Source organism: Barbus barbus (genome assembly GCF_936440315.1).
Source record: "Barbus barbus genome assembly, chromosome: 13".
NCBI classification, from domain to species: domain Eukaryota; kingdom Metazoa; phylum Chordata; class Actinopteri; order Cypriniformes; family Cyprinidae; genus Barbus; species Barbus barbus.
In genome coordinates this window covers 2,015,109-2,031,953 of record NC_136741.1, presented here as the reverse complement: position 1 = coordinate 2,031,953, position 16,845 = coordinate 2,015,109, and the positions used below count along the sequence as shown (strand labels likewise).

The 16,845-nt window shown below is 36.2% G+C and overlaps 1 protein-coding gene across 2 annotated transcripts in view; it reads right to left on the bottom strand.

The window, feature by feature from the left end:
- Window positions 1–1,515, bottom strand: part of LOC306879148 (pleckstrin homology domain-containing family G member 4B-like) — a 35,550-nt gene extending 34,035 nt beyond the window's left edge. Inside the window, exon 1 of one of the 2 annotated variants that reach the window (XM_079431897.1) lies at window positions 1,196–1,515. In XM_079431897.1, the coding sequence (XP_079288023.1) occupies window positions 1,196–1,198 (3 nt within the window). In that variant the 5' untranslated portion in view covers window positions 1,199–1,515. The remainder of the gene's footprint in view (window positions 1–1,195) is intronic. The other variant, XM_079431898.1, reaches the window with a different exon arrangement.
- Between the last annotated feature and the right edge of the window lie 15,330 nt (window positions 1,516–16,845).

Genomic DNA, 16,845 nt, shown 5'->3' with positions numbered 1-16,845 from the left:
CATCTCATGAACACTTGAACTCTTAACAATACACATGAAACACACAACACTATCATACTTTTTATGTTTATTTTACACAATACTACATTTCAAATTTGCACCTAACATACCTGTACATACTGAATTGTCTATTTTGTATATTGTGTTTGTGTTATTTGGCACATTGTCCATTTTTGTATATTTGTACATTATTTAATTTTTTTCTATTTTTATTATTATTATTTTTTTTTTTACTATCTGTGTCCTGTCCTGTTGCTGTCATTCTGTCGCACTGTGGAGCTACTGTCACTAAAACAAATTCCTCGTATGTGCAAACATACCTGGCAATAAAGCTAATTCTGATTTTGATTCTGATATTGGTGAAATGACAGATAAATACAGTACAAGCGATATTATCATCTATTCTAAAGGGAGTGAAGACTGGTTTCTGCTCTGCAGGTTCACACTGCAGTTGGCATGAACTCCAAAGGTATGAATCTACAAACATGCCTTAAACACCTCGATCTGCTCTCCTGTACCTGTCGGTGTGTAAATCACTACAGTATCAGAGACAAAACACACCTGCCTAACTCAAATAAAACACAGCATAAAGCTTCAGCTCTCAGCCAAACACCATCAGTCATTCAGAGAGGCATAACAAACCATCAATTTAGAGACAAAGCTCAATGTGTGCTGGAAAGTGGGTCAAGCTGAGGATCTCAAGAAAAATCTGAGACCACACTGAAAATGTAGGAGGTTTTTCATTTATAAACAACTGTGAAAGACAAATCTTATTATTCTTACTGAGAGATCACGACACAAAGAGCTAGAGTCAAGAAAAGAAAATGAAAGCTGATCTTAAGCTGTTTTGCTCATTACATGCAGTTCTTTTAAAGTCTGTAATGAAGTGTTTTAACCTTAAACACTGACTGTTGAAACTTCTGAATGTTCATTTTTATCAGTAACACAAGCTGACAAAGTTCATGCAAACTAAAGAAACTTTTGCAGCGACAAAATGTAAAAACTAAAACCGTTTTTTAACTATAGCCATGCTAGATGACCATTAATCCACTTTAAGGACTAAATCATGGTCACCTACTGTACAATAGCAGTCAGCTATCACTAGTTCAGTAGCCCAGTTATCAGTGGTTCAGTAGGTCAGTGGCACAGCAACACAGACCGTGTGTAAAAACTGAAATGAACGAGTCTTATTTACCATCTTGACGACTGAATCACAGCTACGGAGTTGTCATCCTAAAATCTGTGCCTCCAGTAGAGAAAAATTTCCAGTTTAGTTGTGGATTGGTAATGGCAGCATTCCCATGATAATCTCACATCCAGAGGTGCTTCCATGGTGTCCGGTTTGAGACGGGTGGGGGATTTGGACTATAGTGGATCAGAGCCATTGTTTAGCAAGTTATAGCAAGTTTGTACAAGAGTACGACGTCTGCTGAGAAACGCAAAGTGTCAAGCGGTCTGTCGTCGGCTCACTGCACCGTTTGTCTCGACTGTAAAGTGCTTGAGAGAGAGAGAGACAGAGAGAGCAAGTAAAGGGTCGGAGTAAAGGAGGAGGAGGTCTTTCTTTCAGAGGAAATCCCCCTGAAGGCTTTTCATACTTTTCTCAGTGGGAAATCAGGACCTCCCTTCTCACACACACACACACACGGTCAAACAAAGAGACCACTAAAGCCTCCCTAAATTCTTTCATTTCCTTTGTACAGTTCAGTTTCTTCTTGTTTAAACACTTCAGAGAGAGGAGAGCGAGAGATTCTTGGAATGTGTAGTTACACAAACACCTGAATATTATTCACAGACGCTCTCAGGAGGAGACTGACGGATGAAAAACACTGATGGTTTCTTAGAAGGAATGTCCATTACTCACACACACACACACACACACACACACACACACACACAGTCTCACAAAGCTAGACTTTTAACCATCGGCATGAAAGTTTGGTCAACTTTGCAGCTTATTTTGGCCAAGACTCGCCCACTTAAGACAGGAAGAGAGCGTCTGATTGACATGTACAGTGACCAACCACAGTTTGTTTTTATGTGCTGTTTAGAAGTGGCTTTCTTTGTCTCTGTATGACTTTCTTTGTTTTTGTTTTTTTCGAAAATATTTTATATATATATATATAAATATAATTTTTGCAATTCCAGTAATTTTACTTCAGCGACTGAAAGTTGTTTCAGAGTCAGAGCAGGTTTGTAATGAAACATTTTGATAAAATACTATAAAAACAAATCTTTAAATCATGCATAAGAACATGTATTAAGACTGTTTAACAGTGTCCATTTTGATTTTATGTTGACTTTAACAAGCCGCCGCCTAACTGAACATATGTACAACAGAATATGAAGGATGATTCTGGCCAGACATTAAACACAATGATGAAAGAATTATGGTTTTACCGGTTAGTCAGGATTGTTGGATAACATCAAGGACACAGAGAATATGAATGTGGATAATAGAGTCCTTGTGTTTCTCAGCGATAATTGAATAAAGATAAAGTACTGTGGGAAAATTAGACTGATGGACAGATGAGTCAAGAAGAAAGAGAGAGGGAGATTTGGTGGGAAAAAAGCAGATAGAAAGATCTCTGTCATGTTTTAACATTTATCTGATGCTCAAATGAAAGTCTGATCAAAGCCTGTCTAAAAGACTGAAGCAGATGTGTCTGGAGATAGAAAAGATTCACAGACAACACAAAACAAGTGGAAAGAGCGACTTTTCTACACAGTCTGCAGAAAATGTGCAGATACAGAATAAGTTACATACCGAAGGTTAATACTTGGAAGTTTGTTCAGATCACTAACCATGTGTGTGTGCAATAGTCGTAATGGCTGGTTTAAGCAAACACCACAAAAGAGGTGGTTATAAGAAGACATGTTTAGAAGAGGAAAAAACAACATAACTGAGCTCAACTATAAGGATTCTTAGTTATTGTAACGGCTACTGTCACAGTAATAAATAAATGTGTTTTCATTGAATAAAATAAAATTAAAATTGTTTTTTGTTAGTTTTTTTAGGTAGGTCTAACTCAGTAGGTCTCTTTACTGTAGTATTCAGGACTCTGGTACAAAAACTGAATCAAATCACTGCATAGACACTGCATAAAATTGACTTATTTAAGAGCAGTGAGGGATTTTCTGTTTGTCTTTTGTTGTTTGATTAACATTTAATGACAGACAGTGGAAGGTATATTAGGCTGCTGTCACTTTAAGACTTAATGCACAAAACCAATATAATGATACACATCCGATTTCTTCTTCAACTCTTCACTTAAGACATAACATCTGTGTTTACAAGAATTCTTGCCAAGCTGGGCATTTTGACAGTTGTTTGAGTATGTGTCCATTCAAGCAAAAGAAAACACAAACCACTTTTCCTGCACTGTCACGAACAGATTAAAATTGCTTGAATGTTTAAATTGGCAAGACTTTCGATAAACCAACGCAGCACTGGCCTGATTTTCTTTCACGTTGTCCCCGGGCCATCAGGCAGATCGTAATAATGCTGAGAGAAACAGGAAGAACTCAGAGAGTAAGGATTGATGGTTCTTGTTACATCTCAGAGAGCGAGAGACACCTGTGGTTTCTGTGGGCTGCATATTCATCTGGACTGTTGCACTGAACACAAGACCCTCAATCCAGCAAACACCCTGAAGCTGCTGGACCTGCAGAGGTCTGACCCTCCATTAAAGGGTCATTCACCCACCCACACACACACACACACACATATTCTCCCTCGCTCTCCAAAGCATCCTATCTCATGTCTGCTCTTCACAAACAAAAGCAGTAATCCCTCTGTCTAGTTACATGCACATAGTAAATTGTGTTTACAGTCTCAGTATAATTTGAGTGAATCTTTGTGAGATCAGCTCTAATCCAAAGATGATATGTGTTATTTTGAATATTCTCTCATCATTTACTCATTCTCATGTTGCTCCAAACCTGTTTGGCTTTTTTCCCCATCAGTGATGTTTACCAGTATGTTCACTCTGTGGTTTTTCATACAATGGCAGTAAATGGTGTGCAGATGCTGTCAAGCTGCACAAGTGACCAAATGGTACCATATCAATATTTAGTTTTTTTTTCTGTAAATGTTTCCCTTTTTATTTTCTTCATCTGTTTTAATTATAGAGAACTTTGGTATACTAGGCCTATATACCTGTAGTTTTTAAAGTGCTTTAGAAATCATTTGAAGTCTGATAGTTTGCAAATCTTCTGAAGTCATGCAGCTTTGTCTGAGGAACAGAACAATGTGTCTCTTAAATATATATTCAGTTATGTCACAGTTGTTTTGCTATATTGTTCTAGGTTGTAAATAAAATATTATTAGTGTACATGTACAAGAAGATACGGTTGCACTTTAGTTTGGGAATCAATACTTACTATTAACTACCTGTTAAGTATACCTTTTTCTCAAACTCCTCATTTTCTGCTTATTAATAGTTAGTAAGGTAGTTGTTAAATTTAGGTATGGGAAAAGATTAAGGGATCTAAAATATTGTTGCATGCCTCCTAGTCTAGGGTCAGGAAGGGGGTAACAAGTAAGTGTATACATGCAAACTGGGAAAAAAAACTCTTAATAAGCAACCAGGAGCTCCTCTCTCCTGTCCCAGCACTTCACAAAAATCACACAGATTTTTGTAACACTCAAGAAAAGTGGTTTACTTGACAAAAAAGAAAAAAAAGGTACAAAGAGAGGAGCAACTAAAGCTTTGGGAGGGGATCGGGCCAAAACAACAAACATAAAAGGTCTAACTTAGGGAAGTGTACTTTCTAAACTCACAAAATAAAGTTAAAAACAAACAACGGAAGTCAAAAATATTGGCACCCATGGTAAATATGATCAAAGGAGGCTGTGAAAATTAATCTGCATTGTTAATCCTTTTGATCTTTTATTTAAAAAAAAATCACCAAAATCTAACCTTTCATTGGATAATAAGAATTTAAAATGGGGGGAAATATCATTATGAAATAAATATTTGTCTCTAATACACATCGGCCACAATTAACGGCACCCTTTTATTCAATACTTTTTGAAACCTCCATTTGCCAGTTTAACAGCTCTATATTTTCTCCTATAATGCCTGATGAGGTTAGAGAACACCTGACAAGAGATCAGAGACCATTCCTTCATCCAGAATCACTCCAGATCCTTCAGATTCACAGCTCCATGACGGTGCTTCTTCTCTTCAGTCCACCTCACTCATTTTCTACAGGGTTCAGGTCAGAGGACTGGAATGGCCAGACTAACAGAGTCAGTCACTTATTGATTTTTTATCAGAATCAGAATGAGCTTTATTGGCAATGTATGTTTACACACACAAGGAATTTGTTATAGTGACAGAAGCTCTACAGTGCAACAGAAAGACAGTAACAGGACAGATTATTATTTTTTGTCAGTTTTGATGCTTGACAACCCCTGGACACCCTTCACTTCCATTGTGTGGAAAAGAACAGCTCGTACATGCAGCTAAATATCTCATTTAGTGCGCCACAGATATTATTTAAAAATAAATCTTGAGAGGAATGTGAAATTAATCCATTTTTTTACAGATGGAAAAATGTATCTAATAGAATAAGAATGTGTTAGATATCAGTTATAGCCTGAAGAACACATCTGGAGTTGATTGGATGATTTGAGTGTGTGTGTGTGTGTGTGTGTGTGTGTGTGTGTGTGTGTGTTAGATCAACCTAAAAAGTTAATGAGTGGTGTGACCTAGTGTTAGCTGGTTTACAAGCAGATTTTCTGTATTGAGTTTATTCTCTTAAACTTTTTTTTTTTCTCTTTAAAAGAACCTAAACTGCAGAGACAGACACTTCTGTAACCTGATCACCATCATCTGTTTCTGCTTTATCCTCCAGTATTTCATGAGGATACATTATCAAAGTGACTCTAGCAATGAGGCTTTTCACCTGTGATTTGCAAAGAGCATCAAAATCACAGCCTATGGATCAGAATTAACTTTCTTATGAAAGATGAAATGAAAACAGTTGTTCTTTTTGATTGTATACATTGTATTTGAAATCATTGCCTATTCTTTTAAAGCTTGTAGATTGATGTGCAGTTTGTGTAGCGTGAAGGGGGCCGTTTTTTGTTTGTATTAAGAAATGTAGAGTAGGATTTTTACTGAAGTCCTTATATAAAATATTTAATATAAAAATGCATGTTCTTTGATCTCTAGGCAGATGAACTCCTGATTATGCATTGCTGGTGTAATTCCTACAGGTGGAGTGCTTTTGGTTTTTTATGTTTGTTATGTAGTTTGTTTAGATAGTTAAGTTGCATCCCTTTCTTGGTATCCTTGCATATTTTTGTTGACTTGTATAGGGTTTAAAGGCTTTAGGTTTAAGGTTCTGAGAGGGGTAACGAATTCAAACAGTAAACTCAAAACAAATAAATGTATATGAGTGCATGGCAGTTCATGCCGGCGCGCCTAGGAAAAGCGCACAAGCGAGTCATTTTGACACATCAAGACTTAAAATTATGACCTGAAACACAATACTTCCTTTACTGAGGTGAATATCTCTGTTCTGAGTATTATACAGCCTAGAATGTGCAAAAAGAGCACTCCCTCATATAATCACTAAAAGCTGTTGCTAAGAACAAAGTGAATTCAGGTATAAAGCAAAGACAATAGTGTCATTATTCTGTTGATGTTGATTCACTTCAGTTCAATATGTGTGTTTTGATGTCTTAGGCCAAATGTACATGTTTAAACAGATTGTTTTAGTGAAAATGTAAAATGCAGAACGACTTGCGTGAGGGTTCGTTTTAGATAAAAGAGATAGAAGTCGATGGAAAGTCCCCATCATGATAGAAAAACAAACGTGTATGTGTGTGTATGTGTGTGTGTGTGTGTGTGTGTGTGTGTGTGCATGTTTATGTGGTTTATGAGGACACAAATTTGTATAATGACATGGGTATGACAGAGGTATTACAATATAAAGGTGGTTTATGAGGACACTGCCTATGTCTCCGTAATTCAAAAGGCTTAAAAAACATACTAAATGGTGTTTTTTTAAAATCTAAAAATGCACAAAGTCTCCTGTGAGGGCTAGGTTTAGGTGTAGGGTTGGTGTAGGGCAATAGCACACACAGTTTGTTCAGTATAAAAACCATTACGCCTATGGAGAGTCCCCATAAACCACAAAAACCAACATGTGTGTGTGTGTGTATGTGTATGTGTATGTGTATGTGTATGTGTGTGCTTGTGTGTGTGTGTGTGTGTGTGTGCGTCAGGGTGGGGTCGGCTGTAGGTGAATGGAGATCTCTTCTCAATTTCAATAATGAGACAATAGAAGTGCATGAATGAATGTGTGAACCGGGTTTTTTTCATCAGATCTCTTTCAGTCGCAGACAATGATTCACTTCATCTGTCAAATCCATTTACATCCTTCTGTGTGTGTTTGAGAAACACTGTACTAAAAACTGGGAATGAAAGTCATTTTAGTCTGAATTACAGAATATATATCATCTTGATTGCTGTAAGGTTGCATTTCTTTGTATCTAGCCTATAGCTGAAATTATGAATATCTTTCAAAAGTTACCAAAGTATGCCATTATGGTAATGTATACCATGACCCTGTTTATGATATTTACATACTGTAGTATTTACTGTACATGCACTGAAAAAAATGACTTTGATATTATTATTGCTAGCAAATTTTATAAACAATTACAAAGAAATGGCAAGTAACAGAATTAAACATGAAACTCTTATGTAGAAAGACTGAAATAGTATTTTCTTTTTAAAACATACTCCAAAGTGTATTTCCAAAGTAACTAATTTTTTATAGCAAAGCACTGTAAGATTCTTAAGAGAATGCTGTGATATTAATATCATGATAACGTCCAAAAGTGGTAGTTATCGTGACAATTTTTTTGGTTTGTTTGCTAATCTGCTAAAATTCACACACACAATATACACTCTAGATCGATGTCTCTCTCTCTCTCTCTCAGCTGATGTTTGCAGGGGTTTGTGTGCACTGGACATGGGTGGAGAAGTCAAACAGAACACCTGAATAATGTCTGTGTGTGTGTGTGTGTGTGTGTGTGTGTGTGTGAGAGAGACACACCCCTTTTAAATATAGTATGAGCCAGACGGCCTAATCATGGCAAACACACCTAAATGCACTGTGTATTTCTGCAGCGCTGCTGATGGTAATGTGGGTGGAAATAAAATGGACTATTAAAATACCTTTTATGTTTCTCTTTTCTTTTCTGGTGAATTCATGAGAAACAGAATTCCCTCGAGTAATGGTGACGGTATGCATGCATTCACTATTCAGGACAAACACAAACGTCTGGACCGTCTAATCACACACTTACACACAGGATGGAGAGCAGCTCTAATTCAATTTGACATTTTAAATTGTTGCAGATGCGGCTCAGACTGTTCAGATGTGTGTGTTTCTGTGTGTGTGTGTGTGTGTGTGTGTGTGTGTGTGTGTGTTTAATGTGCATGCCTGTATAGAAACTGGACATTCATATACTATCAGCCCGAAAGGAATGCTTATAAAGCACAGATGTACTGAGGCTCCAACAAACTTACCTTAGACACTCTACAGTAGCTTTTTACCCTTTGATTTTTTGCTATCTTGAATATGAATACTGCTTTACTGTTTGCTGAAGGAACCACATTTTGTTCATACATTTTACTGATGAGTTTTTCTTAGTAAACATTCAGCCTCTGCTTATGATCAAATGTAGCTATAAAAGTCATTGCATGTATATTTATGAGGCAGCCTATCAGCTTTGGGACTGTTTAAAGAGTGTTGACCGTTAATACGAAAGATGACATTAGGGTAGATGGCAAATGGACATGGTCTGTTTTTCAACATCCTTATTATAGGTTATAATTTTTTTATATACCTAAATTTATGAATCATCTGGGTCATGTTTCTCACCAAAATCAAAGAGAAAATAAAGATGCATTTTTTTATTTTATTTTGTTTTGCATTTTGGGATTATTTTAAAGATACATTTTGCCATTCACAATACTGTTAATGCAAAAATGGGACTCTAAACCATTTTTATACAGTGATGAAAAACATGCTTTCTGGCTACAACATCTTTTTAATTATGTTTATCTACTTATCAAATTATTATTATTATTATTATTATCAATGAAATAATTTTAATACAAGTTAATAGCCTACAATAAATGCTGCCACCATGGTTATAACTGGTCTTTTAAAAAATTTACTTCACATTTAAACCATTGTAATTATTTTTTGTATTAGTTATTATTAATAGAACAATGCATGTTTTGTCATTAATGCATTAATGGTCATCTAATAAGCTTAATTTTCTTTATACAGAATATCATTTCTGTTTTTCCTTTTGATTTTGAGGAAAAATATGGCTTGACAGGTTTCATATGATTCACTCTTATCTTTGTTTTGCAGATCACATAAATAGTTATGTGATGTGGCAAATGCATGTAGCTACTCAGTTTATCTGACTCGATAAAAACTGCATTTACACAAGAATTATAAAACATATTGTAGATGGCATGTCACGCTGCTGGATGTGCTGTGTGAACTCCTCAAGAGCACACTGACCCTGATCAGACAGCAGAAATGAGTGACTGTCATACTGGGAAACTCTGCTGCATTCTCCTCCTCTCCTCTGCTTTAATGAATCTCAGATGCAGAGCAGAGCGGCTGAAACTCATTACGACTGTACTAAGATTTGGGAAACTGTATCAGAGACGAGGGGCTTATAGTCACGAGACATACGGGAGGAACATCTGGTCCACATGCAGACACATGATGAGAGAGCTTACATGCATTTTCACAGTGTTATCAACAACAATGTACTTTATATTGATATATGAAAATGCATGCATGCCTGAATGAGTGTGATTTTACTGAAGGACGCCCTCCACTGGCTGTTTTTACAATAATTACTCTCCCTAGGATGAACATTTTTCATGCTTTTTCTTTTTTTGAGTGAACTGCAACTACCACTTTAGTGACCATGAAAGGAACACACGTGAGTGTGTGGTGAATGTGTTTGTGAGATTGAGGAGGTCAGTCACTCCTGTCATATCTTTTCTGAGTGTTTGCTTTAAGCTCAGCCGATACATGGGTGTGGGTGTGTGTGTGTAAGTGTCTGGACATTTCAGGCAAACTCACCTATTCTGCTGAGTCTCCATGTTTGTGAGGAGATTAGCTGTGTTTACACTGAGTGTGTTATCAGTCATTAGTCTGAGAGCCACACACACACACCTCTGTCTCCATTTGATCTAATGCTGAGCCATCACATCCAGACCTGAGTGCAAAATGAACTTTTCATATACACATTATCCGCTTGTCAAACTCATCTGACCAACAGTTGTTGAGAGGTTGATGTTAAGCTTCTTTAACAGTGTGTACAGCATTACACATGAAATTAAAATAGGCTATTTACTTTCTTCAGCTGTGCATGATTCATCTTTTATTGATGCACAATATATTGGTACTATATTGGTTATCAGCTGGTATTAGAGATTTTTCTTAAATTAGAAACAAATGACATTGGATATATTGGCTGATATTTAATTGCTCAAGACTATCTTGTCCATCAACATGCTCAAAGTTAATCTTTAAAAACACTAATAATTTAATAAAACTCTTAAATGAATATTCCTTTTTCATAATCTGAATTAGAATGTTATGCCCAATTTTAAAATGATGTATTGTAGTTTTTAGTGTTTTATTTGTAATTTATTTAGATAAAATAGGAAATAATTTTAATAGCAGCCATAAAATTAAGGTAAACACTGCATTAGCCAGAATTTTAATATTGTGCATCTCTAATCAAAATGTAATAACTTCCAAAACAACTTTCCTATCAATCTGATGTCATCAATCTCTTATTTATCTTCTGGACCTCAGTTAAAAGAAATTAAAAGAGATTCAATAAAGGAAAAATAAATCACAAAATAATTCCAAACAAATTGTCATCTCTTCTGTAAAGTTGACATAAGCTCAAAAGCTAACAAAAGCATGTTCTAAGAAACATTTGCTAAAGTTCCCATTAAGTTATAAAACATTATTTCTAAATGTTCTCTGAACACTCAAAAGTCCTTTTTTGTTTGTTTTACTTAAAAAAAAAAAAAAAAAAACCATTTTCTTGTTTATGCCAATGTTACTTTTGAATGTTCTTGGAACCAACTAAGAAGTTTCTGAAAAAAAGTTTCATGAATGACTTATAAATAATAATTTTGTGCTAATGTTTTGAGAAAATTATTAAATCAACACTACTGGAATGTTCACGACTCGTAACTTAACTAGAACCTTGTCAGACAACATTTCCTGTTAGCTAGGTATTTACCTTAATAAAATGGGCATAATTCATTCATGCTGTTCTAAAATTTATCTAACCTCATTAATTATTCTAATTTTTTTTAAGGAAGAGATACATCCAAGTGTACACACAGCAGTGAACATACACCCGGAGCAGTGAGCAATGCTGCGGCGCCCGGGGAGCAGTTGGGGGTTCGGTGCCTTGCTCAAGGGTCTCACCTCAGTCGTGGTATTGAGGGTGGAGAGAGCGCTGGTTATTCACTCCCCCACCTACAATCCCTGCCGGACCTGAGACTCAAACCCACAACCTTTGGGTTATGAGTCCAACTCTCTATCCATTAGGCCACGACTGCCCTTCTAAATCCTTACTGATTTTCAACTGCACATTCCACCATTCCTAGTTGATAAAATCAATTATTTTCAATTGTTCTGTTTCTCTATGAAATATATAAAAGTGAAGTGGGTTTTGAACATGTTTCACACTGATATTCTCCAGTGTCGTGGTGTTAAGTCTGTGTCCTGAACAGCAGCCCTGTGACAAATGACTTATGAAGGATTCACACCAACATCACACTGCACTCCAGGAGCTTTTTCTCCCTCCAGACATGAATTATACACAAAGAATGTCTGTATGTTGTCTAGGATTTATCACAACAGCCACAGAGGCAGGATAACACTCATTATTGCTCTGTTCTCTGAAGACTTCATCCAGTCAGACAAAACTTCCTGTACAAACACACGCTGCAGACGTGACATGAGGGTGAGCTGATAACAGTGACTTCACGTCTGGCTCTCTGACCGCCAGAGACATTTATCAGCGGACAAGAGAGATTAAACTTGACCTCACCTTCCTGAAACAAGCAGAAATTTCACCCATATTCATTTTGTTACCGCTGCATGGCTTCTGCCATTATAGCAGTTACAGACAGCAAGACATAGTTTGCTCAGCAGGGATATACAGTTTATTGCTGTATTATGTTGGTGGTTTTCAACGCTTAGGCTTTGTTCCAAAGCCTAGTGAGCTGCTGTTTATAGGCATTTGCCTTCTAAGGGTGCATCCTGACTGAAATAGAAACTTGGGCAATTTGAAGTGCTCTACATAGGCAGCAACTTCTACAAATAGAGCGCAATATTTTGGACTGTACTGTTATTTATTCATATTTTTCAGCTTTAGATGAGTTATATTCATAATTTTTCTGTAACATTTTACAGTAAAGCCTCACTTGTTAACATTAGTCAATGCATTATTTTTTTACATTTGTTATTCTGTGTTAATGTTAGTTAAGCAATTTTCATTGTTCAAAGTTCACAGTCAATAACTAATGTTAACATGTAACTTCTGATTTTAAAACAATATATTAGTAAACATTAGTAAATAAAGCAGTTATTGAAAAGTTTAGGTTCATTAAGATTTTGGGTTTTGAAAGAAATTCATACTTTTATTCATCAAAAACGCATTAAATTGATCAAAAGTGACACTACAGGCATTTAATGTTACAACAGATTTATATTTAAAATAGATGCTGTTCTTTCTATTCATCAAAAAATAAAATGTATGACGGTTTCCACAAAAATATTGGGCAGCACAACTGCTTTCAACAAAATCAGCATGATTTCTGAAGGATAATGTGACACTGAAGACTGGAGTAATGATGCTGAAAATACAGCTTTGATCACCGCAATAAATTACACTTTACAATATATTCACATAGAAAACCGTTCATTTAAATTATAATAATATTTCACAATATTACTGTATTTTTTATATCAAATAAATGCAGCTTTGGTGGGAGAAAAAAACTGGCAATGTCAACAAATGTGTCTCATTTCTTTCACATCCACTATCTTAGACTGCTTTCACACTGAATTCTGGGATTGGTTAAATTTTGTAACCGGTGTCTGCTCTGCCCATAACTGATGTAATATTCTCTCGCACAATAAATAATTTGAATAGCTCTTTCTCAAAAGGTTATTTGTCTCTCTGTTCCACCCGGTTGTGTATCATGTGTCTTCTCTTAATATGGCAGAGAAGAAAAGACCTCAATAAGGGAGTAAATCAAGCTCCTGATGTGAAACAAAATCTTTTTTAATGCATTGATATGAACAAAATGGATCGGATCCAAAATCAACAGTCTCTCAGTGAGAATGAATTGATATCACAGGGTTTATTGTGAAGCTGCAGCTGCGTTACATAAACCTGCATTTCCCTTCAAAAGACTATTGAGCTCTCATTCGCTCAGCAAGAAACACTTGATTTTTCTCTGAGCAAAAGAATAATAAACTGATATTTGTTTACCTTTTTAGATGTGATGATGGCGATATCCTGTTTTACTGAACCAGTATTTTCAGGTATATCTGCATGTTAAGAATAACAGCAATAGATGGTGAGCAGGGTCTGTCAAGTGCCAAAAGGAGTAAAAAATCACTGTAAAAGTGGTCCTTTTGTATTTGTTTTGTATTTTTTGGAGGCTGACAGAAACTAAACATTTCCTAATGTGTTCCACGCATTACACATGTATTAAATGCAAATGTATTCAATGCATTACAAATATATCTACACCAGCAAACTGTACAAAGAAAGTACATTTAAAAAAAGGCTGTGTGTCACATGAATTAAACTGGATTCTGTGTAAACACAATCTCTACTGGAAATACTGAAATACAATAGAGAAGTGTTCTTATAATTCACTGTCAAAGCAAACCCGAACAACATTCACATCAATATAAGGCCACAGCTTAAATCTTAAGTAAGTCTGAAGCACAAATAGGTTGTTGATTTTATTACAGATTTAGAATTGAATGTATTTGCACATTTATGGACATTTTTGAGTGATTAAAGATCACACTTATGTTTTTTTCTCAGTTTCTTAATCTGCACTCTTCAGTTTTGACCATTTCATCAGACAAAACTAAGAAACACACTAGGCACATACCACAGATTTCTGCTGTTCTTATATAAACAAACACACTTCTGTGCTGCATTCTTGTAAGTTTCATTGATAGAGAAAGTAAAAGATAAAAACGCTCTCACTCACCCTGAGCAGTTTTCTGGACTCTTGTGTTGTTCTCTGTAGCTCCACATGTACTGTGATCTGCAGAGATGAACTCCATGTGTGTGAGCGTGACGGACAGGTGACAGAACAACGGCAGGTGCTGCTGCAGCCAACAGGTGTGTGTGTGTGTGTGTGTGTGTGTGTGTGTGTGTGTGTGAGTGAGAGTGAGAGAGTGACTACAGGATTACTTTTGGGAAAAAAGAAAAGGAAAAGAGTTCCATGTTACACATATTATGTTACTTTTATTAACAATTACATTAAAAAAATGAACATTCACTGTTGTAACCATTGTTTCTACCCAAATACTGTAGTTCCTACAATTATTATTAATGTCATTCCATGTCAACAACAAGATACAAGATACAATTCTAATTTCAGCATTTATTTATTCTTCAGACATTGTTCTTTAAAAGAAAACGAGTATCATATTTATGCAAAGTGACCCACATGACCACACCAGTGACCACTGAGTCATATTGAAATTCCAGTATCTCTGGAACCGAATATAGGGCCTTAAAAATTAAAATGCCAACAGAAAAGTTTGTTAAGACCCAATATCTAAAAGGACATTAAGATATCTTTAATACTTCTTACAGACATGCAAACTTTGGGGGAAAACTTGAAAAGTGCTGTTTCCCCATTTTTGAATGGTCACCATTGGAGCGCAATGCAACAAAGATTGCTAAAGTCAACAGATTTAACTAACAGACCTACCAATATCTGTGTAAAAATCACATCATGTTGCTGCCTTTCTTAATCATTTTTAACCCCCTCCAATTTGGCTCTGAATCACAGGTGAAAATTGTTATTTTGACCCCCCCTCTACAAAAAATGTATATAATAGTGTATTACTCAGTAAATATTCATCCGTGACATTTAATATTTTGGCTTTCATCACTAAACACATTTATCTTGATATGATAAAATATGTTACTTTTTGGATGTCACAAGTTTAAGAAATGTTTTGAACAATCCTGCAGTAACATGACAAGGAACTGAAAATGGAAGCTTGTTTCTGCCGTAGAATTAAAAAAAATGTAATTGCAACTTTTTATCTCACAAATCTGACTTTTTTTTTCTCACAGTTCCAATTTTATTCTCGCAGTTCTGACTTTTTGTTTACATCTCACAATTCTGTTTTAATCTCACAATTTTTTAAATAATAAGTCAATTTCTGCTCTCAGTTCTGACATCTTTCTCAATCAACTGAAAGTTTATATCTCTTCAATTATGACTTCTCAGAAAACTCACAACTGTGAGTTTATTTCTTGTAATTCTGCATTTATATCATGCAATTTTGAGTTCATTCTGAATAGGGAGATCTATAAAGGCAGAATTATGAGGAAAAAAGTCTGTGAGACAGTGAAATAAAAAAAATTGCAATTACCTTTATTTATTTATTTATCATATTTTTTTCTGTGGCAGAAACAGGCTTCCATAATTGAATATCAGTTCAAACGATTGTCAAAATTATAATGTTGTATGATTGTAATTGTAGGATGCAGTTTGCCAAAATTACCAGTTTAACCAATTTAAGATTTTTAATGTGCTTAAAATTAGCTATACTTTTTATGCCATGTTAATTTGATGTTAGATAATAGTTTATCAAGTACATCTTATAAGTCTCACAACAAAAACATGGCATTTGCTTTCAGATTAGATGACGCTCAGGCCCACAGCATATCCAGGGCTAACCTGAAGAGGGGCATCAAGAAGGCCAAGCACTGCTACAAGATAAAGGTAGAGGAACATTTTTCAAACACTGACCCCCGACGCATGTGGCAGGGCATCCAAGTCATCAGTGACAACAAGCCATGCAACTCCCCTCCAACGGTCACAGACGTCTCCTTCCTTAATGAGCTAAATGACTTTTATGCTCGCTTTGACAATAACAACAAGGAGACAGCCACCAAGATCACACTCTCAGGAGACCATCAGACCCTCAAACTCACCTCCACAGATGTCTGCACAGCATTGAGCCGGATCAATGCATGCAAGGCTGCTGGCCCCGACGGCATTCCTGGACGTGTGCTCAGGATATGTGCAGAGCAGCTCGCAGGGGTCTTCACTGACATTTTCAACCTGTCCCTCACCCAAGCAATTTTGCCAACATGCTTTAAGTCCACATCCATTGTGCCAGTGCCGAAACACTCCTCCCCGACGTGCCTGAATGACTACCGCCCCGTAGCACTCACACCCATTGTTATAAACTGCTTTGAGCGACTGGTCCTGGCACACCTCAAGAACTGCCTCCCACCCACACTGGACCTACACCAATTTGCCTATCGAAGCAATAGGAGCACTGAGGATACAGTACTGCACTTGGTACTCACACACTTGGATAACAACAACACATATGTACGGATGTTGTTTGTTGATTTCAGCTCAGCATTCAACACTGTCATTCCCTCCAAGATGACCACTAAACTTGGAGACTTGGGTGTTAACACCTTCCTCTGCAGCTGGATTATGGACTTTCTGACCAACAGACCTCAGCATGTTA